The 25026-nt window shown below is 50.2% G+C and overlaps 1 protein-coding gene across 14 annotated transcripts in view; it reads right to left on the reverse strand.

Annotated features, from left to right (window-relative positions):
• Positions 1–25026, reverse strand: part of pde2a (phosphodiesterase 2A) — a 698440-nt gene that overhangs the window by 170519 nt on the left and 502895 nt on the right. For all 14 annotated transcript variants that reach the window (XM_072477464.1, XM_072477463.1, XM_072477456.1 and 11 more), the window contains 2 exons: positions 13919–13987; positions 12326–12456 (listed from right to left, as the gene is read on the reverse strand). In XM_072477464.1, the coding sequence (XP_072333565.1) occupies positions 12326–12456; positions 13919–13987 (200 nt within the window). The remainder of the gene's footprint in view (positions 1–12325; positions 12457–13918; positions 13988–25026) is intronic.

The following is a 25026-nucleotide window of genomic DNA, read 5'->3' on the forward strand; positions in this document are numbered from 1 at the left end:
AGATGGAAAGGGAGCGAAGATGAGAGAGGTAAATCTATGAATAGGGAAAAAATGAGAAAGTGAGGGGTGGTGTTCAATTGCTCAGTTGATCTGTGTTTGACTGTGGGAGTCTGGGAACTGATCCATGTTCAATGTGCTTGATTCATTAAGCCTGGGTGTGGGCTCAGAGCAAAGTAAACAGACACCATAGAAGCTACTAGAAATTGAGCTACAAAGACACAAGGGCAGATATTTAAATGCTGTTGTACATAAACCTGTTGCACACTTAGAAACTAGTGTCATCCCTGCATAGCTCCGAGATAAATATGACAAAATTGGACAACAGAACACCATAAAAGGGCGAAGGAGTGAGGGGTAAAACAGAGAAGGATAGGAGAGAGGGGGCTGAGGAGGGATAGATGGAGAGAGGGACAGTGAACAAGAGAGAGACAGTTGATCGATTCGCTGAGGCTGTGGAGGGTGGTGGGTGGGACGGGTGGGTTAAAGTCGTAGGGCAGAAAAAGTCGAATATCTGAGGAGTTTTGAATGGTACTGAACATTGTCCAGACCACCCCCACATCTGTTGGAAAGAAGGTCAGTGAAGAATTAGCAGAAGATATTAAGGGCCTAGTACACTACCCTCAGGAACTCCTGGAGCTGAGATGATTGACCTCCAACCACCACAACCAGGTTCCTTTGTGCCGGGAATGACTCCATCCAGCGGAGAGATTTCCCCCTGGTTCCCATTGACTCCAGTTTTGCTCAGACTCCTTGATGACAGACTCAGTCATCAGTTAAGAACAAAGACATTTCTCCTCATCTGGCGATTGGTCAGATTTATTCATAACTGTAATCTATGTATGATTCCTCGTTCGGGCACAGCCACACAACATTCTCAGTGTCCGTCCAATTAAACCCCTTCTTCATTTTGAAGACCTATCAGTTCCCCCCCACCCTTGCGCCCCCACGCCAGCACCCCCCCACCCCCACCCCCGCCCCTGCCAGTCTTCACATTTCATAATAAAAGAGCCCGATCCTGATTCTAAAGTATATCCTCCTAATTCACCATCTCACAGTCACCACTCGTAGTAACTGAACTGGTGCAGACAGAACCCTGCAGCGAATAACTCACCTCCTGACCCCCCAAAGCCTGTCCACCATCTACAGGAGTGTGATGGAATACGCTCCACTTGCCCAGACCAGAAATACTCCCAACAACACTCAAGAAGCTCGGCACCATCCAGGACAAAGCAGCCCCGCTTGATTGACACCCCATCCGCCACCTTCAACATTCACTCCCTCCATCACCGACACACAGTGCCAGCCGGGTGCACCATCTACAAGATGCACTGCAGGAACTCGCCAAGGCTCCTTTGGCAGCACCTTCCAAACCCACGACCACTGCCATCTGGAAGGGCAAGAGCAGCAGATACCTGGGAACCCCACCACCTGGAGGTTCCCCACCAAGTCACTCACCACCCTGACTTGAGTCAAAAGTATGGAACCCGCTCCCTCCCGCTCCCTAACAGCCCAGTGGGTGTACCTACACCACAGGAACTGCAGCGGTTCAAGAAGGTGGCTCGCCACCCCCTACCCAAGGGCAATTAGGGATGGGTAATAAATGCTGGGCATAGACAGTGACGCCCACACCTCTCATGAAAGAATAAAATAAACGTGGCAATGACTTGGAATTTCGTGTCAATGGGTAGTTGTGAAAGCGGAGACGATAAATGCTTTCAAAAGAAAATTGGATGGGCACCTGAGGGAAATAAAGCTGCTGAGTTGCAGGAATAGACTGGGTAATGGGCCGAACCGAATTACTCTACAGAGTAGAGTAATTCTCTGCAGAGGATACCGGAAGTCTGCAGAAGGATTTGGATAGGTTAGGTGAATGGGCTAGGGTCTGGCAGATGGAATTCAATGTTGCCAAGTGTGAGGCTATCCATTTTGGGAGGAATAACAGCAGATGGATTATTATTTAAACGGTAAGATGTTAAAACATGCTGCTGTGCAGAGGGACCTGGGTGTGCTGGTGCACGAGTCGCAAAAAGTTGGTGTGCAGGTGCAACAGGTGATTAAGAAGGCTAATAGAGTTTTGTCTTTCATTGCTAGAGGGATGGAGTTCAAGACTAGGGAGGTTATGCTGCAATTGTATAGGGTGTTGGTGAGGCCGCATCTGGAGTATTGTGTTCAGTTTTGGTCTCCTTACCTGAGAAAGGACATATTGGCACTGGAGGGAGTGCAGAGGAGATTCACTAGGTTGATCCCAGAGTTGAGGGAATTAGATTATGACGAGAGGTTGAGTAGACTGGGACTGTACTCATTGGAGTTTAGAAGGATGCGGTGGGGATCTTATAGAAACATATAAAATTATGAAGGGAATAGATAGGATAGATGCGGGCAGGTTGTTTCCACTGGCGGGTGAAAGCAGAACTAGGGGGCGTAGCCTCAAAATAAGGGGAAGTAGATTTAGGACCGAGTTTAGGAGGAACTTCTTCACCCAAAGGGTTGTGAATCTATGGAATTCCTTGCCCAGTGAAGCAGTTGAGGCTCCTTCTTTAAACGTTTTTAAGAAAAAGATAGATACCTTTCTAAAGAATAAAGGGATTAAGGGTTATGGTGTACGGGCCGGAGAGTGGAGCTGAGTCCACAAAGATCAGCCATGATCTCATTGAATGGCGGAGCAGGCTCGAGGGGCCAGATGGCCTACTCCTGTTCCTAGTTCTTATGTTCTTATGTACAGAGAGCAAGCGTGGACTCCTTCTGTGCCATAATGACCCCACGGGCTGCCGTCTCCAAATTCCATGTCCAATTCTCAAGATAGTGGCTGCCTGACACAGTCCACCATGTGACGCCCCCCAACCCCCTCCCACACCCCCCCCCCCCCCGCCCCACCCCAACCCCGGATGCCTGCCATTGGGTACCCAACATATAGATTGTTATAACCTGCCTGCTTACCAGTGGCTGGGGAGACACACTGCTGAAGCCACCTCCCTGGATTTTTGTTGGATACAGGTTGGAAGTTGTTTTCTATTATACCATGCCTCTGTATGGACGTTTGGATGATTTTGATGCTGCGCTGGAAAGCTGGAACCAGTACACACAACGGATGCTTTCCGGGCAAATAATATCACCGAAAACGAGCGCCAGGTGGTCATATTGCTCACCGCCTGCGGCCCGCATACGTTTGGGGTGATTAGGAGCCTTACGAACCCAGCTGCGCCGGACACCAAAATGTTTGATGAACTTGTGAACTTAATGGGGCAACATTTTAACCCAACCCCGTCCACGATAGTCCAACGTTACCGGTTTAATACCGCTGAGAGGATCTGGAGAATCCCTTGCCGACTTTCTATCCAGGCTACGCAGGATTGCGGAGTACTGTGACTGTGGTGAGACCTTGTCAGAAATGTTACGCGACCGTTTGGTTTGCGGTATTAACAATCCAGCCACACAGAGAAAGTTGTTAGCTGAGCCAACATTGACTTTTCAACAGGCCATTCAAATAGTATTGTCCCGAGAGAGCGCAGAACGAGGAGTGCAGGAGCTACAGGGAATGGAGGTGCATGCCTTGGGGCGCAACCCCTTCCCCCCGCACTCCTGCGGTACCTTGGGCGAGGCGACGCCCAGATCGACACCAGTGGCCGTCGGACATTCCTCCCCGAAGGGAGCCTTCTCCAGAGCCAATGGATGAGGAGCCATGCCCGTGTTAGACTTGTAGGCGCCGACCCCGTCGTGGACGCCGGTCCTGGGGGCGCCGGAGGCGCCGTCGTTCCGACAGTAACTGGGACCAGCCCAGGGGCCGTACCTTCCATGTGGATGAACCTGCGGCGACTACTCCTGAGGACGTGGAGATGGAGGACGACTGCCTGCAGCTGCATTGTGTGGCAGCTCCCCGTGTGGCCCCCATTAAGGTGACAGTACGGGTCAATGGTCACCTGCTTGAGATGGGGTTGGACACTGGCGCAGCGGTCTTGCCCAGAGGACATTCGACCGCATCAAGCAGGGTATACAGACCCTTACATTAACTGACTCACAGGCCAGGTTGGCCACCTACACGGGGGAACCATTGGATATTGCAGGAACTACGATGACCCCTATTGTTTATGGACACCAGGAGGGGCGTTTCCCACTTATCGTGGTGCGCGGCCATGGGCCCAGCCTGTTGGGCTGGGACTGATTGCGCCATTTGCGGTTGCAATGGCAGCACATCCTCCAAACAGTTTCTGAAGGGTTGACTGAGGTGCTAGGACGATACCCAGATGTATTCCAGCCCGGTTTGAGGAAAATAAAAGGGGCCGTAGCCCGTATCCAAGTCGAACCAGGAGCAACGCCTCGCTATTTCCGGGTGCGCCCAGTGCCTTACGCCTTGCTCGAGAAGGTAGAAGGGGAGCTCACTCGTTTGGAGACTTTGGGTATCATCAGGCCCGTCCGTTTCGCTGAGTGGGCAGCACCAATTGTACCTGTAATGAAGCCAGATGCCACAGTTCACTTGTGCTGCGACTATAAACTTACGGTGAATACGGCTTCCCGACTCGACCGATATCCAATGCCTCGCATAGAGGACCTCTACACGAAGCTTGCAGGCGGACTCCCATTCACAAAATTAGATATGAGTCACGCCTACCTACAGTTGGAGCTGGACCCTGCCTCCTGACCATATGTAACGATTAATACACACCGGGACCTGTATGAATATACACATTTGCCCTTTGGAGTATCCTCTGCCTGCGCTATTTTTCAACGCGTTATGGAGGGCATTTTGAGAGGTTTACCGCGTGTCGCTGTCTACTTAGATGACGTGTTGATCACAGGGACGTTGGAGCAGGAACATTTGGAAAATCTGGAGGCTGTCCTTAGACCCTTTTCGGAGGCTGGAGTCCATTTACGTCGCACAAAGTGCATCTTTCAGGCGAAGGAAGTAGTCTACCTGGGTTATCGGGTGGACCACGAAGGTTTGCATCCCGTCGCACACAAGGTGCGCGCGATTCAACAGGCCCCCGCCCCGACTGACACTTCGCATCTTCGTTCTTTTCTCGGCCTCGTAAACTATTATGGGAAGTTCCTCCCCAATCTGGCAACTACGCCGGCCCCGTTGCACCTTCTGCTAAAGAAAAATCACACCTGGGTTTGGGTCAGCCGCAAGAAACCGCTTTCCGGCGGGTAAAGCAACAATTGTCCTCATCTGGGTTACTCACCCACTAAGATCCTGGAAAGCCTTTGCTCGTCACATGTGATGCATCCCCGAATGGTATTGGGACCATCCTGTCCCACAAGATGGAGAACGGGGCCGAGCAGCCGATAGCTTTCGCCTCCCGCACATTGACTGCAGCGGAGAAAAAGTACGCGCAGATCGAGACGGAGGGCCTGGCAGTGGTCTTTGCGGTGAAACGTTTCCACCAGTACGTGTATGGCCGCCACTTCACTATCGTGACTGATCATAAGCCTCTGCTGGGACTTTTCAGAGAGGATAAGCCAATACCGCCCATTGCTTCTGCACGGATCCAGCGCTGGGCTTTGTTGCTCGCTGCATACGAGTATTCTCTGGAGCACAAACCAGGAACGCAGATAGCGAATGCCGACGCACTGAGCCGATTGCTTCTATCGACCGGCCCCATGTCAACCCCTACGACCGGTGAGGTGGTTGCAACCCTAAATTTTATGGACACCTTGCCTGTCACGGCATCACAGATCCGTGAGTGGACCCAGACGGAGCCAGTCCTGTCAAAGGTTCGGCACATAGTCCTGTATGGTGGGCAGCATAGACAGCTCCCAGGCGAGTTGCGGGCATTTTCCTCCAAGCTGTCAGAATTCAGCGTGGAAGACGGCATCCTCTTGTGGGGGACGCGTGTGATTGTCCCGGAAAAAGGCCAGGAGCTGATGCTAAGAGACTTGCACAATGGGCATCCAGGTGTGATCAAAATGAAAATGTTGGCCCGGAGTTATGTCTGGTGGCCAGGCCTCGACACCGACATTGAGAAGGTGGCCCAAAACTGCTCCATTTGCCAGGAGCATCAGAAGCTACCGCCGGCAGCGCCCTACATCACTGGGAATGGCCAGGGCGGCCTTGGGCGCGCTTGCATGCGGATTTCGCAGGCCCTTTTCAAGGATCCATGTTCCTTTTATTAATCGACGCCCAGTCTAAATGGCTAGAGGTGCATAAGATGCAGGGGACAACGTCCTGCGCAACAATTGAGAAGATGCGTTTGTCTTTTAGTACGCATGGCCTCCCCGAGGTGCTGGTCACGGATAACGGCACTCCATTCACCAGTGAGGAGTTTGCGAGGTTCATGAAGATGAACGGCATACGCCATATCCGCACCGCTCCATACTACCCGGCTTCCAATAGGTTGGCAGAGCGCGCAGTGCAGACATTCAAACGAGGCCTAAAGGAGCAGTCTTCCGGGTCAATCGACACGAGACAGGCTCGCTTTTTGTTTTCGTATAGGACCACCCCCCATGCGGTGACTGGGGTAGCTCCCGCAGAACTCCTAATGGGCCGGAGACTTCGCACCCGCCTTAGCATGGTTTTCCCGGACATTGGCGCAAAAGTATGCCGCACACAAGAACGGCAGGGACAGAGTTTTTCTCGGCAACGGCCGATTCGGCAGTTTGCGCCCGGTGACCCAGTGTTCGTTCGCAATTTTGCTGGTGGTGCCCAGTGGGTCCCTGGCGTAATCTTTCGCCAAACGGGCCCTATATCTTACCCGGTGCAAGCCCAGGGTCGTCTCCAGCGCAAACATGTAGACCACATTCGGTCCAGAAGACTATCCCTTCCAAAGATTCCCCGCCCCCGGAGCTCATGTCGACAGCCACAGAGACCAGAGACAAGGGAAGGTAGTCCTCACAATCTTCCTCTGGTGCCTCACTCGAAGCCTGCGCAGGTCGTTACGGAACCACGTGGAGATAGAGACGCCGAGATGACGGAGGCAGCAGCTCTGACTCCGAGATGGAGACACAGGATGCATCAGAGGGGGAATCCTCAGGTCCACGGGCCGTGGATGTACAACCGTTACGCCGTTCATCACGGAAGCGCCGGTCTCCGTCTCGTTACACGCCGCCTGATCCAGCGCCGCGTGCAAATGGTGTCCGGCCTGCGGCAAAACGAGTCTGACGCCCTCCTTCACCAGGGTCTTCGGTGGATTCCTTGGACCTTGGGGGGGGAGGGATCTTATAACCTGCCTGCTTACCATTGGCTGGGGACTAATGACAATCCCACAATCCTGTGGGAGTATTAGCTTCCCCAATGAGGGGGGCGGAGAAATCATTAGCAGATTCCCTGTATAAATAAAGCTGGCCAGTTTGGAACCAGCAGGAAGGAGTGAGCAGCAAGGGAAGTTGCTGCTATATATATATATATATACACATGTTATTGAAATGTTATTTCTTTGTATCCTTAAAACATGTGCTGGATTCTTCGTGGCCCTCACAAAATAGATCCTCTCAGATTTCCCCCTCAGCCAATTGGAAAGCGAGCAAACTCTTCAGTCAAACGAAGCATTGTTAAATATTCTGCCACGGATAAACATTCAGAGGAATTCATTCGAACGACCCTCTCGGTTTTCTCCTCAGGTGGTTTTGTTCCCAATAGTGAACCAGAGAATCATCTTTCATTCCTGGAGACCATTACCTTGAGGTAGGAAAGAAAGGTGAGGCGGTTTAGGGGCAGAATTCCAGACCTTTGGGCCCTAATTCTGGCCTCTTCAGCAACTCCATTTTACTCACCCCTCCTTCAGCTGCCTGGGGGTCCCAAGTTTGGAATTTCAGCGATTTCATAGAATTTACAGTGCAGAAGGAGGCCATTCGGCCCATCGAGCCTGCACCGACTCTTTGAAAGTGCACCCTACCCAAGACCACACCACCACCCTATCCCCATAACCCAGTAACCCCTTCCAACACTAAGGGCAATTTTGGACACTCAGGGCAATTTAGCACAGCCAGTCCACCTAACCTGCACATCTTTGGACTGTGGGAGGAAACCGGAGCACCCGGAGGAAATCCACGCACACACGGGGAGAACGTGCAGACTCCGCACAGACAGTGATCCAAGCCGGGAATCGAACCTGGGACCCTGGAGCTGTGAAGCAATTGTGCTAACCACTATGCTGCCCCTGAATTCCCTCTCCAACCTCTGTCTCGCCCTTTCAGACTCTCCTTAAAACCTACATCTTTGACCGAGAGTCTAGTCACCTGACCTGATGTCGCATTTTGCTTTATCATGTCCCTTTCAAACACCTTGAAGCTTTCTACAGAGAACACAGAACAGTACAGCACAGAACAGGCCCTTCAGCCCTCGATGTTGTGCCGAGCTCTGTCCGTGTTTAGTCTTTCACAGGATGTGGGTGTTTCTGGCAGGGCTGGCATTTTCTGCCCCTGCCTCATTGTCCTTGAACTGAGCGTCTCGCTCGGCCATTTCAGTGAGGGGCAGTTGTCTCACTCGGCCATTTCAGTGAGGGGCAGTTGTCCCGCTCGGCCATTTCAGTGAGGGGCAGTTGTCCCGTTCGGCCATTTCAGTGAGGGGCAGTTGTCCCGCTCGGCCATTTCTGTGAGGGGCAGTTGTCCCTGCTCGGCCATTTCAGTGAGGGGCAGTTGTCCCGCTCGGCTATTTCAGTGAGGGGCAGTTGTCCCGCTCGGCCATTTCAGTGAGGGGCAGTTGTCTCGCTCGGCCATTTCAGTGAGGGGCAGTTGTCTCGCTCGGCCATTTCAGTGAGGGGCAGTTGTCTCGCTCGGCCATTTCAGTGAGGGGCAGTTGTCTCGCTCGGCCATTTCAGTGAGGGGCAGTTGTCTCGCTCGGCCATTTCAGTGAGGGGCAGTAAAGAGTCAACCACATTGCTGTGGGTCTGGAGTCACATGTAGGCCAGACCAGGTAAGGATGGCAGATTTCCATCCCTGAGGGACATTAGTGAACCAGATAGGTTTTTACGACAATCGATATCAGTTTTTTGCTGAGACCAGTTTTATATTTCAAATATTTATCAATTAAATTTAGATCTGACCAGCTTTCATGGTAGGATTTGATCCAAAGTCTCCAAGACTTTATCCGGAATCACTTAGACTAATAGTCCAGTCACATTACCACGACGTCACTGCCGTCCAGGCATTGCATTAAAATGGTTGTATAAATATATATTATTGTTGTAAATCTCTGCTGGGAATAAAATCAGGCAGCGAAGCCAGATGGACTTGGACAAAAACAAGGCCGGAATTCTCCGGCCATTTGAATCCACTATTCCCCCTGGCAGCGGACCCCCACCCCCGCACGTGGGTTTTCCGGCGATGTGGGGGGGGGGGCTCAATGGGGAACCTGTAGCGGCCCTCTGAAAGAGCGGCCTACCTAGGCCCACTCTGCCACCCGATCCCCGTAGCCCCACCTAACCTGAACACTTAAGATGGGGAGGTGGGAAGGTGGGGGTTTGGGGGGGGGGGGGGGATGTTGGTGAACAATATGCTTGGTTGGGCAGAGTGATTGAAGGTAGAAAATCACGGGGAGGGGGGGCAGCACGGTGGTGCAGTGGTTCGCACTGCTGCCTCACGGCGCCGAGGTCCCAGGGTCACTGTCCGTGTGGAGTTTGCACATTCTCCCTGTGTCTGCGTGGGTTTTGCCCCCACAACCCAAAGATGTGCAGGGTAGGTGGATTGGTCACGCTAAATTGCCCCTTAATTGGAAAAAATGAATTGGGTACTCTAAATTTTTTTTAAAAGAGAATCACGTGATAAATCCTCCAGAGTTGCTCAGCTGTGTTGATTTACTCAATGGGCCGAATGGCCTACTTCTGTTATTTCATGCTTTGTGAGATAGGATCCTCAGAAAAAGGCTTCTTGAGGCCACGGTTTCATGGTCACCATTACTGAGGCGAGCTGGAGAGATAATAACGTACTGGTGATGTCCCGGGATTAATGATTCAGAGACCCCACCGCCCCCCAGGCTAATGCCCTGGGGAACAGGGGTTCAAATCCCACCACGGCAGCAGGAACATCTGAAACTGAAAGCTAGTAATCGCGATCGTCAATTGTTGTAAAAACGGGTTCACTAGTGTCCTTTCAGGAAGGAAATCTGCCTTATGTACCCGGTCTGGCCTACCTGTGACTCCAGACCCACAGCAATGTGGTTCCCTCTTAACTGCACCTCTGAAAATGACCGAGCAAACCGCTCAGTTCGAGGGGAGGGGGCAACAAATGCTGGCCTGGACATCAACCCATGTAATGGGCAGCACGGTAGCATAGTGGTTAGCACAATTGCTTCACAGCGCCAGGGTCCCAGGTTTGATTCCCGGCTTGGGTCACTGTCTGTGTGGAGTCTGCACGTTCTCCCCGTGTGTGCGTGGGTTTCCTCCGGGTGCTCCGGTTTCCTCCCACAGTCCAAAGATGTGCAGGTTAGGTGGATTGGCCATGCTAAACTGCCCTTGGTGTCCAAAATTGCCCTTTGTGTCGAGTGGGGTTACTGGGTTATGGGAATAGGGTGGAGGTGTGGTCTTGGGTTGGGTGCTCTTTCCAAGAGCCGGTGCAGAATCGATGGGCCGAATGGTCTCCTTCTGTACTGTAAATTCTATGATCAATCCAATCAAAGACTAAAATTTCAGATTTATTTAATTCACAGAATTTAAATTCTACCAGGTGAGATTTGATCCCATTTCTCCAGAATATTGGAGGTCTTCTGACGCGGTGGGTAGTGCCCCTGCCTCTGATCCAGCAGCTCCAGGTCCCAGTCCCAATTCAGGACTTGTCAGCCAAGGAATGTGCATTCATAACGCAGGAAAACAGGTTGAGTGTGTCGGATATGAGTGTTGTGAAATAAATTGGAGTCCCGACCATCACACTCCATAACTCCAAATCTTAACATGCTGTAAACATGTGTGTTCCCACAGCAATGATGACTCCCTGAGTGATATGTAACATATATGCACACTTAACAGTTCAATCTCTGAGTTACTAACTCCAGTAACGTAAGACACTCAGCTACCTCACCTCTTTTTTTAGAGAGGATTGTTTCTCAAGTTTACAGTTATATTCTCAATAGTATCTCAGTCTTTTCACACTAAGCTATCTTATCAGTCCCTTTGAAAGACTTTGCATTTATATAACGCCTTCCGCATTCTTAGAACGTTCCCAAAGTCTTTACAGCCAGTGAAGTACTTTTGGAGGGTAGTCCCTGCTGGAATGCAGAAGACACAAGTCAATTTATGCACAATAAGGTCCCACGTACAACAATGAGATAATTGGCCGTAGTTAGGCTGGAGGCAGGATTCCCCTCCCACAAGGGACAGGATGTCCCGCCTCAGAGAGCTGGTGGCCAATCATCAACTGCGAGGCAATGCCCCGGCCATTCAGGGTCGAGTTGCCAACCAATCAGCACCCTTTTACCTCCTGTCGTTAAAATTGTTGTGATCACCTTTTTGAAATTTGGCATTCTTGCGTGTGCCCTGGTGAGTGCCGGGTGAAAAACTTTGACAACGTCTTTTCTTTCAATAAACGTTCTCTTAAATGCATCTATGCTATTCACCTCGACCACTCTCTGGGTAAAGATGTTTCTCCTGAACTCCTGATTGGAGTATCATATATTTATCAAATTTATTTGGGACACTCCCACAACATTGGGTGAGATTTTAACCCATTTGCAACCCACTCACTTTCACAGAATCTAAATTGCGTCCTCTATTTTCCAGGTAAGGTAAAGGTAAAGTCATCATAGTCCCAGATGACCATAGGCTGCTTTCTCCTTCGAGGGGGGAGAGCTGACTGGTGGTGATTTAACCTGAGGGGTCGCCACGCCTCAGGCGAGGTTGAGAAGGCGGGGGCCTGCATGAATAACCTCAGCCGGTCCGGGAATTGAACCGGGGCTGCTGGCCTCGCTCTGCATCGCACACCAGCTGTCTAGCCAACGGAGCTAAACCGGCCCCGACATCGACCCTCAAAACCTTTGCGAATGTTAAAGGCCTCTCGATGTGAGGTCAGCCCTTGACCTGGTCTTTTCACAATTTGTTCAATCCTTCTTGATAATTATGATGTCCCCGTTCTGTTTCCATCCTGGGGGATGTTTTTTTGCAGCTCCTCCGGTGACCCTCGCTTTATAAGATGGGAGGCGGAGTCTCTGGACTGTCCCCCAAGATCTGACCAAGGTTCGAAACGAGCCGAACGTAATGGGTGGAATTAACCCCTCCAGCGTTTCCCGTTGAATGCACCCCCCCACCCCCCCCTGTCGGCAGGACAGGAAGATCCCGCCGACGTGAACGGGCGGAAGGTTCCGGCCAACCTTTCAATCCTAATCCTCTAGAAAGTACCCCAAGTGCTTTGCTTGCATTTTGTTTCAAGGCCTGGTTAAAGATTTCAATTGCGACGTTGTACTCACTAATGGCCTGATCGCTTGTTAAATGCACAGCCCATGGCGACTACCTGTGCAGTTGCTCTGGAGGTGACAGGAACACACAACATGGAGTAAACCTCGAATCCTAGGATGTTGTTGAGTTTCTGATGCTGGTTCTGGAACAAGATTGGAGAGAAATGTGTCAGAGAGAAGGGAAGAAGGAACATGCATTTCGATAGCACCTTCCATAACGTCTGGACATCCCGCAGCGTTTACAGCCGATGAATGTTTCTGAGGTGCAGTCGCCGTTATAATTTAGGAAATGGGAAGACGGAGGTGGAATGGTAATTTCACTGGGCTAGCAATCCAGAGGCCCCAGGATAATGCTCTGGGGATATGGGTTCAAATCACACCGGAGCAGCTGGTGGAGTGTAAACCCAATGAATAAATCTGGAACACCGTCTCAATAATGGTGAACATGACGACGATCATCATCTGCTTCACGGATGTCCTTTAGGGAAGGAAATCTGCCGTCCTTACCCAGTCTGGCTTACACGTGACTCCAGACCCACAGCAATGTGCTGAATATGAAATGGCCGAGCGAGACACTCAATTTAAGAGCAATTAGGGATGGACAACAAATGCTGACCCAGCCCAGCGACACCACATCCCGTGGAAGGAACCTACACGAAGCAAGATCGCACAAATGGCACTGGCAATAAGGTAATGGCCGGATAACCAATTTTCATTGACATACGTTGAGGGGTAAATATTGGCCCAGGACCCACGCCCTCCATAGGAGACCATTCAGCCCCTCAAGCCTGTTCCCCCTTTTAATTAGATCAGAGTTGCTCTGCATCATAACTCATCGCTTCTGGGCCTTTTGGCTAAGACGAGTGTGAGGGCAGGATCTGGTGTGTCTCTCTTGTGGGGATCATGAATTGGATTCTATTTGAATTGGTGTTTGTAGCAGACAAGGAGCTGGATTAGGGGATCGCCCCTGTCCACATTCTGAACTCTGGCTTTGTAACTCTGATAAAATGATAAAAAATAACTCAATCCAGCCACCCTGGTTCTATAACTCAAACAGGTTTCACCCCAATCACCACCTCAAATAATCCCTCCCTCCACCACCGATGCACTGTGGTAGCCGCATGTGCCACATACAAAATGCACTTCAGCAAGCGACCAGGGGTTGATTTGCATCGTAACTCCTCCACCCGCCTTGGTTCTGTAACCCTTAAATCACCAAGGCTCCTGAGGTAGCGCCTTCCAAACCCACGACCACTACCACCTAGAAGGGCAAGGGCAGCAGATACCTGGGGACCCCACCACCTGGAGGTTCCCCTCCAACTCACTCACCGTCCTGACTTGGAAATATCTATCATTGGGTCAAAATCCCAGAACCCTCTCCCTAACAGCACAGTGGGTGTACCTACACCACATGGACTGCAGCGGTTCAAAAAGGCAGCTCCCCCCCACCTTGTCAAGGGGAATTAGGGGTGGGCAATGAATGCTGCCTTGGGCAGCGACGCCCACGTCCCGCAAATGAAGAAATTGTTTTAAAAATAAAGCTGCCGACAGCAGGAATCTCACAACAATTTGCTTGAAGGTGGAAGAAGATTAGACCACACTTACCGGAGTGATGTCGTTCAACGTCATTGATTTGCTGTCACCCGCAGATTGGTCAAACTCATCAAATCTCAGCTGTCAAACAAGTGAGAAACAAAATAACGCTAAGTGTCATAGAATTTACAGTGCACAAGGAGGCCATTCGGCCCATCGAGTCTGCACTGGCTCTTGGAAAGAGCACCCTACCTAAGCCCACACCTCCACCCTATCCCCGTAACCCAGTAACCCCACCCAACTTTTTGGCACTAAGGGCAATTTATCATGGCCAATCCACCTAACCCGCACACCATTGGACTGTGGGAGGAAACTGGAGCACCCGGAGGAAACCCACGCACACACGGGGAGGACGTGCAGACTCCGCACAGACAGTGTCCCAGCGGGGAATCGAACCCGGGACCCTGGTGCTTTGAAGCCACAGTGCTAACCACTGTGCTACTGTGCCACCCAAAGAGTAGATTGAGTGTAGCTGGGCGATTGCCCTCCGCCGCCAACCTTGCCATCAGCCAATGGTTAATCAACCTTTCGCAAGAGTAGCAACCTCAATGAATTAACAGAACATCAAAAATTATACAGCAAAGAAAGAGGCCATTCAGCCCAGTGTATCTGCACCGACTCTCCCAATGATTCAATGCACATGACGCCACACTCCTGCCTTCGCACCGTAACTGTGGATATTCTCCCTTTTCGGTGAACAGTCTCAGTCCCTCTAAAAGCCTCGATTGAACCTGTCTCCACCACACTCACAGACAGTACATTCCAGACCATAACCACTCACTGTGTGAATCTGTCTCCACCACACTCACAGACAGTACATTCCAGTTCCTAACCGCTCGCTGAGTGAATCTGCCTCCACCACACTCTCAGACAGTGTATTCCAGATCCTAACCATTCGCTGTGTGAATCTGTCTCCACAACACTCACAGACAGTACATTCTAGTTCCTAACCGCTCGCTGAGTGAATCTGCCTCCACCACACTCTCAGACAGTGTATTCCAGATCCTAACCACTCGCTGTGTGAATCTGCCTCCACCACACTCTCAGACAGTGTATTCCAGATCCTAACCATTCGCTGTGTGAATCTGTCTTCACCACACTCACAGACAGTACATTCCCGATCCTAACCACTCGCTGTGTGAATCTGTCTCCACCACACTCTCAGACAGTGTATTCCAGTTCCTAACCACTCGCTGAGTGAATCTGCCTCCACCACACTCTCAGACAGTGCATTCCTGATCCTAACCACTCGCTGTGTGAATCTGTCTCCACCGCACTCACAGACAGTACATTCCAGATCCTAACCACTCGCTGTGTGAATCTGCCTCCACCACACTCACAGACAGTACATTCCAGATCCTAACCACTCGCTGTGTGAATCTGTCTCCACCACACTCACAGACAGTACATTCCAGATCCTAACCACTCGCTGTGTGAATCTGTCTCCACCGCACTCACAGACAGTACATTCCAGATCCTAACCACTCGCTGTGTGAATCTGCCTCCACCACACTCACAGACAGTACATTCCAGATCCTACCCACTCGCTGTGTGAATCTGCCTCCACCACACTCACAGACAGTACATTCCAGATCCTAACCACTCACTGTGTGAATCTGTCTCCACCGCACTCACAGACAGTACATTCCAGATCCTAACCACTCGCTGTGTGAATCTGCCTCCACCACACTCACAGACAGTACATTCCAGATCCTAACCACTCGCTGAGTGAATCTGTCTCCACCACACTCTCAGACTGTACATTTCAGATCCTAACCACTCGCTGTGTGAATCTGCCTCCACCACACTCACAGACAGAACATTCCAGATCCTAACCACTCACTGTGTGAATCTGCCTCCACCACACTCTCAGACAGTGTATTCCAGATCCTAACCACTCACTGTGTGAATCTGTCTCCACCACACTCACAGACAGTACATTCCAGATCCTAACCACTCGCTGTGTGAATCTGTCTCCACCACACTCTCAGACAGTACATTCCAGATCCTAACCACTCGCTGTGTGAATCTGTCTCCACCACACTCACAGACTGTACATTCCAGATCCTAACCACTCGCTGTGTGAATCTGCCTCCACCACACTCACAGACAGAACATTCCAGATCCTAACCACTCACTGTGTGAATCTGTCTCCACCACACTCACAGACAGTACATTCCAGATCCTAACCACTCGCTGTGTGAATCTGCCTCCACCACACTCACAGACAGTACATTCCAGATCCTAACCACTCGCTGTGTGAATCTGCCTCCACCACACTCACAGACAGTACATTCCAGATCCTAACCACTCGCTGTGTGAATCTGCCTCCACCACACTCTCAGACAGTACATTCCAGATTCTATCCACTCGCTGCGTGAAAAAAAAATTCTCACATCTCCATTGCTTCTTTTGGCAATTGCTTTAAATCTGTGTGTTCTGGATCTCGATCCTCCCAGATGCCTTCACTGATGCATTAGCACAGAATCCTCTGGTTATTTCCCTAGCTGAGCATGGTATCTGTTTAACCCCTTTGAATGCTTTTCAGTTTATTTTACATCTTAAGACTGGTTGGGGACAGTCCTGACGACCCCATCTCATCTCTGACTGTCCCTGACTACTAAATGAAATGAAGTCACCATAGTCCCAGATGACCATAGGCTGCTTTCCCCTTTGAGGGGGGAGAGCTGACTGGTGGTGATTTAACCTGAGGGTCACCACACCTCAGGCGAGGGGCAAGGTTGAGAAGGTGGGGGTCTTCATGAATAACCTCAGCCGGTCCGGGCATTGACCCCGCGCTGCTGGCCTCACGTAATGAAAACTCAGAAATGAAAACGTTCAAACACATTCTGGCAGAATACCTGACTTCAGTTTCATGGCCTCTGCCATTTCACTCCCGGGTGTTTGACAGTCTGCCCCGATCTGCAATTTAACCCTGGAGTCTCAGTCACAATCCTTGTTCTCAAATCCCTCCATTGGTTTATCCCCTCCCAATGTCTGTAGAATCTGCCAGCTCCAGCACCTTCTGAGACCTCTACCCTCTTCCAATGCTGCCTTTTAAGCTTTTGGCACGGTAGCACAGTGGCTTGCAATGTTGCTTCAAAGCGCCGGGGTCCCAGGTTCGATTCCCCGCTGGGTCACTGTCTGTGCGGAGTCTGCACGTTCTCCCTGTGTCTGCGTGGGTTTCCTCCGGGCGCTCTGGTTTCCTCCCACACGTCCTGAAAGACATGCTTGTTAGGTGAATTGGACATTCTGAATTCCCCCTCTGTGTACCCAAACAGGCGCCGGGGTGTGGCGACTAGGGGCTTTTCACAGTAACTTCGCTGTCGTGTTAATGTAAGCCTACTTGTGACAATAATAAAGATTATTATTGTTATTCATGACTTCCATCGTCCCTGCCTTCAGCCGCCTGGTCTCCAAGCTCAGAAATACCCTCCCTAAACCTCTGCATTACCCTTGTTCTGTCTCTCACTCTCTGTCTCTCTCTCTCTCCCCTTTAAGGCACCGCTTAAACCCTACTCTTTCACCAAACTTTGGTCACCTGTCATTAATAACACTTAATATCTGATGACTTTCCTACAAAAACCTTTGGGTTGTTTTAGTGTGTTAAAAGTGTGACATAAACACTGGTGGGTCGGGTACAGGCGGTTAAAATAAACGTGTTGCCGTGACTTCTGTTTATTTTCCAATGCCTGCCGATTTTCCTGCCAAAGGCTTTTTTCAGAGAGATTGAGGGAAGGATTACTTCGTTCACCTGGGGAGGGAAGGTGGCCAGAGTTAGAAAGGTGCTGCTACAGAGGGGAAGGCAGGCAGGGGGTTTGGGTCTCCCGAACTTGATGTATTATTACTGGGCGGCGAATGTGGAGAAGGTGCGGAGCTGGGTCAGAGGGGTTGATTCCCGGTGGGTCAGAATGGAGGAGAGTTTGTGCAGGGGGTCGGGATTGAAAGCACTAGCAACAGCGCCGCTCCCGATAGCCCCAGGGAAGTACTCAGGGAGTCCGGTAATAATAGCTTCATTGAGAATTTGGAGGCAGTTTCGCCAACACTTCGGGTTGGGGGCAGGGTCAAGGGAAATGCCGATTCGGGGGAACCACAGAATTGAGCCAGGGAAGTGGGATGGAAATTTTCAGAAATGGGAGGAGAAGTGGATTAAGACACTAAAAGATTTGTTTCTTAGGGGTCGGTTTGCAGGATTGAAGGAGCTGGAAGCGAAGTATGGGCTGGAGCAGGGGGAAATATTTAGATACATGCAGGTTTGAGATTTTGCCAGAAAGTAGATACAGAACTTCCCGGAGGAGCCGGCCTCCACATTGCTGGAAGCGGTGCTGACGACAGGGGGACTGGAGAACGGGGCAGTGTCAGCGGTTTACGGAGCTATTTCGGAAGAGGAGAAGGCATCACCGGAAGGGATCAAAGCAAAATGGGAGGAAGGGTTGGGAGAAGATATGGAGGAGGGGTTCTGGTGTGAGGTGCTCCGGAGAGTGAATGCCTCCACCTCGTGCGCGAGGTTGGGGCTGATACAGCTGAAGGTGGGAAACAGAGCTCACCTCACGAGGGCGAGGATGAGCCGATTCTTTGAAGGAGTAGAAGATGTGTGCGAGCGTTGCGGGGAGGGCCCCGCTAATCACGTTCATATGCTTTGACACTGTCCAAAGCTAGAGGATTACTGGAAGGAGGCTTTTAGGGTAATTTCTAAAGTGGTGCACGTGAAACTGGACCCAGGCCCCCGGGAGGCCATATTCGGGGTGTCAGACGAGCCAGGGTTGGAAACGGGTGCGGAGGCAGATGTTGTAGCCTTCGCCTCGTTGATCGCCCGAAGGCGGATCCTGATAGGTTGGAGAGCAACCTCTCCACCCTGTGCCCTGGCGTTGGCGGGGGGACCTGTTGGAATTCTTGACTCTTGAGACGGTTAAGTTTGAACTGAGGGGAAGGTTGGAGGGGTTCTACAATTCATGGGCGTTATTCATTATGCACTTTCAAGAACTGGATAACATCGAACATTAGTTGGGGGGGAGTGGGGGGGGGCGGTTGGGGGGAGGGGGCGGTGTGTGTTGATGGCGACTATGGGTGATCCCTTATTCCTTTTTGTCATTTGTTTGTGTGAACATGCGGGCTAATGTTTGGGGTTTGGTGGGAGGATGGGATCGTTGTTATTGAGATGGGGATTGACATATTTGTTACTGATTATTGTTTATTGTTGGTGGGTGTAAATTTGGGAGAAAATGTGAAAAAGGAGGAGAATAAAGAAATATATTTTTTTTTAAATAAAAGTGTGACATAAATACAACTTCTTATTGCACACTGCCAGTTCACACCCTCCATTTTGAAGGCGGGTGTGGAGTTTGATCATAATCTATTGCAAATCGCTGCTCGTTTCAACCAATGAGAAACCAAATGAGTGAAGGTTGACATGTCTCCACGGGGCCAATCAGTAGTGTGACTGACATCAGCAATTTAAAAATGTGATGAATGGAATTCTGTCCTCGCAGAATCACAGGATTGTTATGGGGCAGAAGGAGGTCATTTAGTCTTCCGTGTCTGCACCAGCTCTCCGAACAAGCTCCTTGACTTAGTGCCTTTCCCCTGCCTTTTCCCCCAACCCATGAACATTGTTTCTTTTAAAATAATCATCTCATGCCCCCCTCGAATGCCTCGATTGAACCTGCCTCGACCACATCTCTGGGACGTACATTCCAGACCCCAACCACTCGCTGTGTGAAAAAGTATTTTCTCACATCACATTGGCTTGTTTTGCAAATCATTTTAAGCCTGTGCCCCCTTGTTCATGATCCTTTAACGAGCAGGAACAGTTTCTCCCTGTCTACTCCATCCAGCCCCCTCGTGATTTTGAACATCTCTATCAAATTGCCTCTGTGCCTCCTTCTCTCTAAGGAGAACAGTCCCAAACCTTCCAATCTATCCTCACAACTGAAGTTTCTCATCCGGGGAACTATTCTTGTAAACTCTTCTGTACTCTCTCCAATGTGTTCACATCCTTCCTGTAGTGTGGGGCCCAGAACTGTACACAATATTCCAGCTGAAATCCAACTAGTGTCTTCAGCATAACCTCTTCACTCTTGTACTCTGTGTCCCCATTAATAAAGCTCAGAATACAATGGGCTTTGTGCTGTAGCCACCTAAAGTGGCCAACTCCCGATTTAAAATGGCGAACGGCAAAGGTTGATGGGAAAGTCAGCCAACAAGACAAAAAACCAGCAGCTGCAGGTTTGCTGTGTATTTACCTCTGCAAAAACCAGACAACATCGATACCAGCGGCCATCAGCATAACAAAGTAGCAGCCACCTGCATACTGATGAGCAATCCCCGGGAACAATAAGTAACATTTTGACACACAAAGCAAAGCCAGACTCCTCGGCGCCAGCAGGAGCCAACACAAAGGAGGTGAACGAGCACCTCAAGATCGCCCATCGATCAGGGAACCGCTCTAGTGTTGGAGAAAGTCGAACCAAGCAATTGGGACAAAGTCCAATCACTTGGAACCAGGTACAGGGTCCGCCCCGAAAGGCGGGAAGCCCCTGGGGACTATAAGAGTTGAGCCCCAAGTTCAAATCGTTCTCTTCTTCACTCGTCACCTCTCTTCACCGCTCTCTTCTTCCTGCCCGGGTCACCCAGCAACAACAAACCAACATTGACCGTGACCGGCGCAGTGACTCCAGTGATCATCGAAACCAGTAAGTCTTAATTCAACGCTCGCTATGAGATAGGCGCTCCTAGCTACCAATCCGTACCAACTTTGAATCCCGCAGGCTCAGAACCCGAACGAAAGGCCATTTGTTCCCCTGACCTGGTGGGCCAGTCCGAAGCTAAGTATAGGCCTGTTAGTTGTAGAAGTAGCTTAGATGTAGAATTTGTGCATGAGTAGCGATTACTGTGTATAATAAATGTGCTTTGATTTAAATCTTACCAATCAGCATGGTGGGCAGCATGGTAGCATTGTGGATAGCACAATTGCTTCACAGCTCCAGGGTCCCAGGTTCGAATCCGGCTTGGGTCACTGTCTGTGCGGAGTCTGCACATCCTCCCCGTGTGTGCGTGGGTTTCCTCCGGGTGCTCCGGTTTCCTCCCACAGTCCAAAGATGTGCCGGTTAGGTGGATTGGCCATGATAAATTGCCCTTGGTGTCCAAAATTGCCCTTAGTGTTGGGTGGGGTTACTGGGTTATGGGGATAGGGTGGAGGTGTTGACCTTGGGTATTGTGCTCTTTCCAAGAGCCGGTGCAGACTCGATGGGCCGAATGGCCTCCTTCTGCACTGTAAATTCTATGATAATAACATCTATGATAATCAGTGTATTGGGTTATTGATCATTACTCGGACTTGAACCTCGTGGCGGTATCATAAAGATACCTGGCGACTCGAGAGCAAAGGTAATAAAACAGAGCAATTGAACCAAGGAGAAAATCAGCAACAGTGCCTTAATACTTGGAGCATTCACAATAAAGTGGATGAATAGCACAAATAAATCGAAACGGATCTGATATAGTTGGGATTACGGAGACATGGCGGCAAGGTGACCATGGATCGGATTGGAACACCCAGGGGTATTCAATATTTAGGAAAGACAGACAAAACGGAAACAGCGGTGGAGTGGCATTGCTGGTTAAAGAGGAAATTAACGCAATAGTGAGGAAGGATATTCAGGGCGATTCTCCGAGCCCCGCGCCGGGCCGGAGAATCGGAGCAACAGCGCCACGACGCCGACGCGCGATTCTCTGAGGTGCAGAGAATCGGCGCCATTTGTGCAGGCGCGTTTGGCATGGCGCCGGCCGCTGTAATCGGCGGGGTTGCCGATTCTCCGGCCCACATGGGCCGAGCGGCCACTCCGACACGACAGAGTCCCGCCGGCGCCGTTCACCCCTGGCCGCTGCCGGCGGGAACTCTGTGGGAATGCTCGGGGGGCGGCCCGTGGGAGGGCGGGGGACTCCTTCACCGGGGGGCGCGTCCGATGGGGTCTGGCCCGCGATCGGGGCCCACCGATCTGGGGCCGGCTTCAATTGTAATTATGGGTGTACTTAATCTGCATATAGATTGGGGAAAACAAATTAGTAACAATGCCGTAGAGGAGGAATTCCTGGAGTGGATATGGGATGATTGTCTGGGCCAATACTGTTGAGGAACAAACTAGAGACCAAACCATCCTCAACTGGGTATTATATAATGCAAAAGGAATCATTGGCAATCTAGCTGTGCGAGGTCCCTTGGGGATGAGCGACCATAACATGATAGAATTCTTCATCAAGATGGAGAGTGACGTCGTTGATTCTGAGACTAGGGTCCTGAATCTGAATAAAGGAAACTATGATTGTATAGGCTCTGATGGATTGGGAAACGTTACTTAAAGGGTTGACAGTCGATAGTCAATGGCAAACATTCAGAGAATGCATGGGCGAACTGCAATAATTGTTCATTCCTGTCTGGCGCAAAAAATAAAACGGGAAAGGTGGCCAATCCATGGCTTACAAGGGAAATTAGAGATAGTATTCGATCCAAGGAAGAGGTGGACAGATTAACCAGGAAAAACAACACGCCTCAGGATTGGGAGCAGTTTAGAATTCAGCAAAGGAGGATCAAGGGGTTGATTAAGACAGGGAAATTGGAGTATGAAAGTAAACTTACGGGAAACATAAAAACCGACTGTAAAAGCTTCCACAGGTATGTGAAGAGAAAAAGATTGGTGAAGACAAATGTAGGTCCCTTGCAGTCAGAAACTGGAATTTATAATGAGGAACAAAGAAATGGCTGAGCAACTAAACACAAACTTTGGTTCTGTCTTCACAAAGGAGGACACAAATAGCGTACCAGAAACGTTGTGGAACACAGGGTTTAGTGAGTAGGAGGAACTGAAGGAAATCAGTATTAGTGGGGAATGGTATTGGGGAAATTGATGGGATTGAAGGCCGATGAATTTCCAGATCCTGATAATCCACATCCAAGAGTATTTAAGGAAGTGGCTATAGAAATAGTGGATGCATGGGTGGCCATGTTCCAAGATCTCTTGACGCTGGAACAGTTCCTGCAGATTGGAAGGTAACTAATGTAACCCCGCTATTAAAAAGTGCGGTAGAGAGAAAACAGGGAATTATAGACCAGTCGGTAGTGGGGAAATTGCTCAAGTCCATTACAGAACATTTAATAGCAGAGTACTTGGAAAACAGCAACAGGATCAGACGGAGACAGCATGGATTTACGAAAGGGAAGTCATTCTTGGAAAATCTATTGGAATTCTTCAAGGATGTAACTAGTAGAATTGTGAAGGGGAGCCAGTGGATGTGGTATATTTGGACATTCAGAAGGCACAAGGTGCCACATAAGAGAGTAGTGTGGGATCAGGGTAGAGTGTTGTGATGGATAGAAAACTGTTTGGCAGACGGGAAACAAAGAGTAGGAATTAATGTGTATTTTTCCTAATGGCAGGCAATGACCAGTGGGGTACCACAGGGATCAATGCTAGGACCCCAAATTTTCACAATAGATATTAATGATTTTGATGAGGGAACTAAATGTAAATCTCCAAATTTGCAAATGACACCAAGTTGGGTGGGAGGGTGAGCTGTGAGGAGGATGCAGAGATCGTTCAGTGTGATTTAGACGAGTGAGTGGGTGGGCAAATGAATGGCGGATGCAGTATAATTTGGATAAATGTGAGGTTATCCACTTTGGTAGGAAAAATGGGAAGGCAGATTAATATCTGATTGAGAGAGGGGAGTGTGCAACAATGCCTGGATGTCCTCATACACCAGTCGCTGAAGGTAAGCGCGCAGGTGCAGCAGGCGGTAAAGAAGGCAGATGATATGTTGGCCTCCATAGCGAGAGGATTTGAGTACAGGAGCAGGGATGTCTTGCTGTGATTATACAGGGCCTTGGAGAGGCCACACCTAGAATATTGTGTTCAGTTTATCGGAAGAAGGATGTTCTTGTATCGAGGGAGTGCAGTGAAGGTTTAACAGATTCATTCCTGGGATGGCGAGACTAACGTATGAGGAGAGATTGAGTCAGTTAGGATTATATTCGCTGGAGTTCAGAAGAATTAGGGGCGGCACGCTGGCACAGTGGTTAGCACTGCTGCCTCACAGCTCCAGGGACCCGGGTTCAATTTTGACCTTGGGTCACTGTCTGCGCGGAGTCTGCACGTTCTCCCCGTGACTGCGTGTGTTTCCTCCGGGTGCTCCGGTTTCCTCCCACAGTCCAAAGATGTGCAGGTTAGGTAAATTGACCATGCTAAATTGCCCTTGGTGTCCAAAGTTTGGGTGGGGTTGCACGGATGGGATGGGGGATTGGGCCCAGGTAGGGTGCTCTATCGGAGCAGGGGCCAGTGCAGACATGATGGGCCAAAGCCCCCTTCTACACTGCAGGGATTCTATGAATCTCGTAGAAACCTATAAAATTCTAAATGGACTAGACAGGGTGGATGCAGGAAGGATGTTTCCCATGGTGAGTGTGTCCAGAACCAGGGGTCACGGTCTGAGGATACAGGGTAGACCGTTTAGGACAGAGATGAGGAGAAATTCTTCACCCAGAGGGTGGTGAGCCTGTGGAGTTCGCTACCACAGAAAGTAGTTGACGCTAAAACATTGTATGTGTTCAAGAAGGTTTTCGATACAACTCTTGGGTCTAACGGGATGAAAGGCTATTGGGGGGGAGAGTGGGAACAGGCTACTGAGTTACTGTTTAGCCATGATCATAATGAATCACGGGTCAGGCTCGAAGGGCCGAATGGGCTCCTATTTTCTACATTTCTATGTTTTGGTTCAAGAAGGTGGTTTACCACCACCTTCTCAAGGGCAATTAGGGATGGGCACTAAATGACGGTCTAGCCAGCGGACAAATTAAAAAAACTGTAATATCAGGGGTCCAGCACAGAGCGTAATGCCGTGCGTGAGTATAGAGAATGTTATATTGGTTCAGAGTCTCCAAAACTGCAGACCATGTCAGATATTGGATGGTGCCAGGTTTTTGGGCTGTGCCAATGGGGAACATTAGTTTGACATCACATGGATTAAGCAGGTGGATGTGACCTTAGTTTAACACCTCATCTGAAAGTTAGCACCTTTGGCAGCGCAGCACCCACTCAGCATAGTTAGCTCCCGCCATTCACAAGGGC

Source organism: Scyliorhinus torazame, chromosome 15 (assembly GCF_047496885.1).
Source record: "Scyliorhinus torazame isolate Kashiwa2021f chromosome 15, sScyTor2.1, whole genome shotgun sequence".
NCBI classification, from domain to species: Eukaryota; Metazoa; Chordata; class Chondrichthyes; order Carcharhiniformes; family Scyliorhinidae; genus Scyliorhinus; species Scyliorhinus torazame.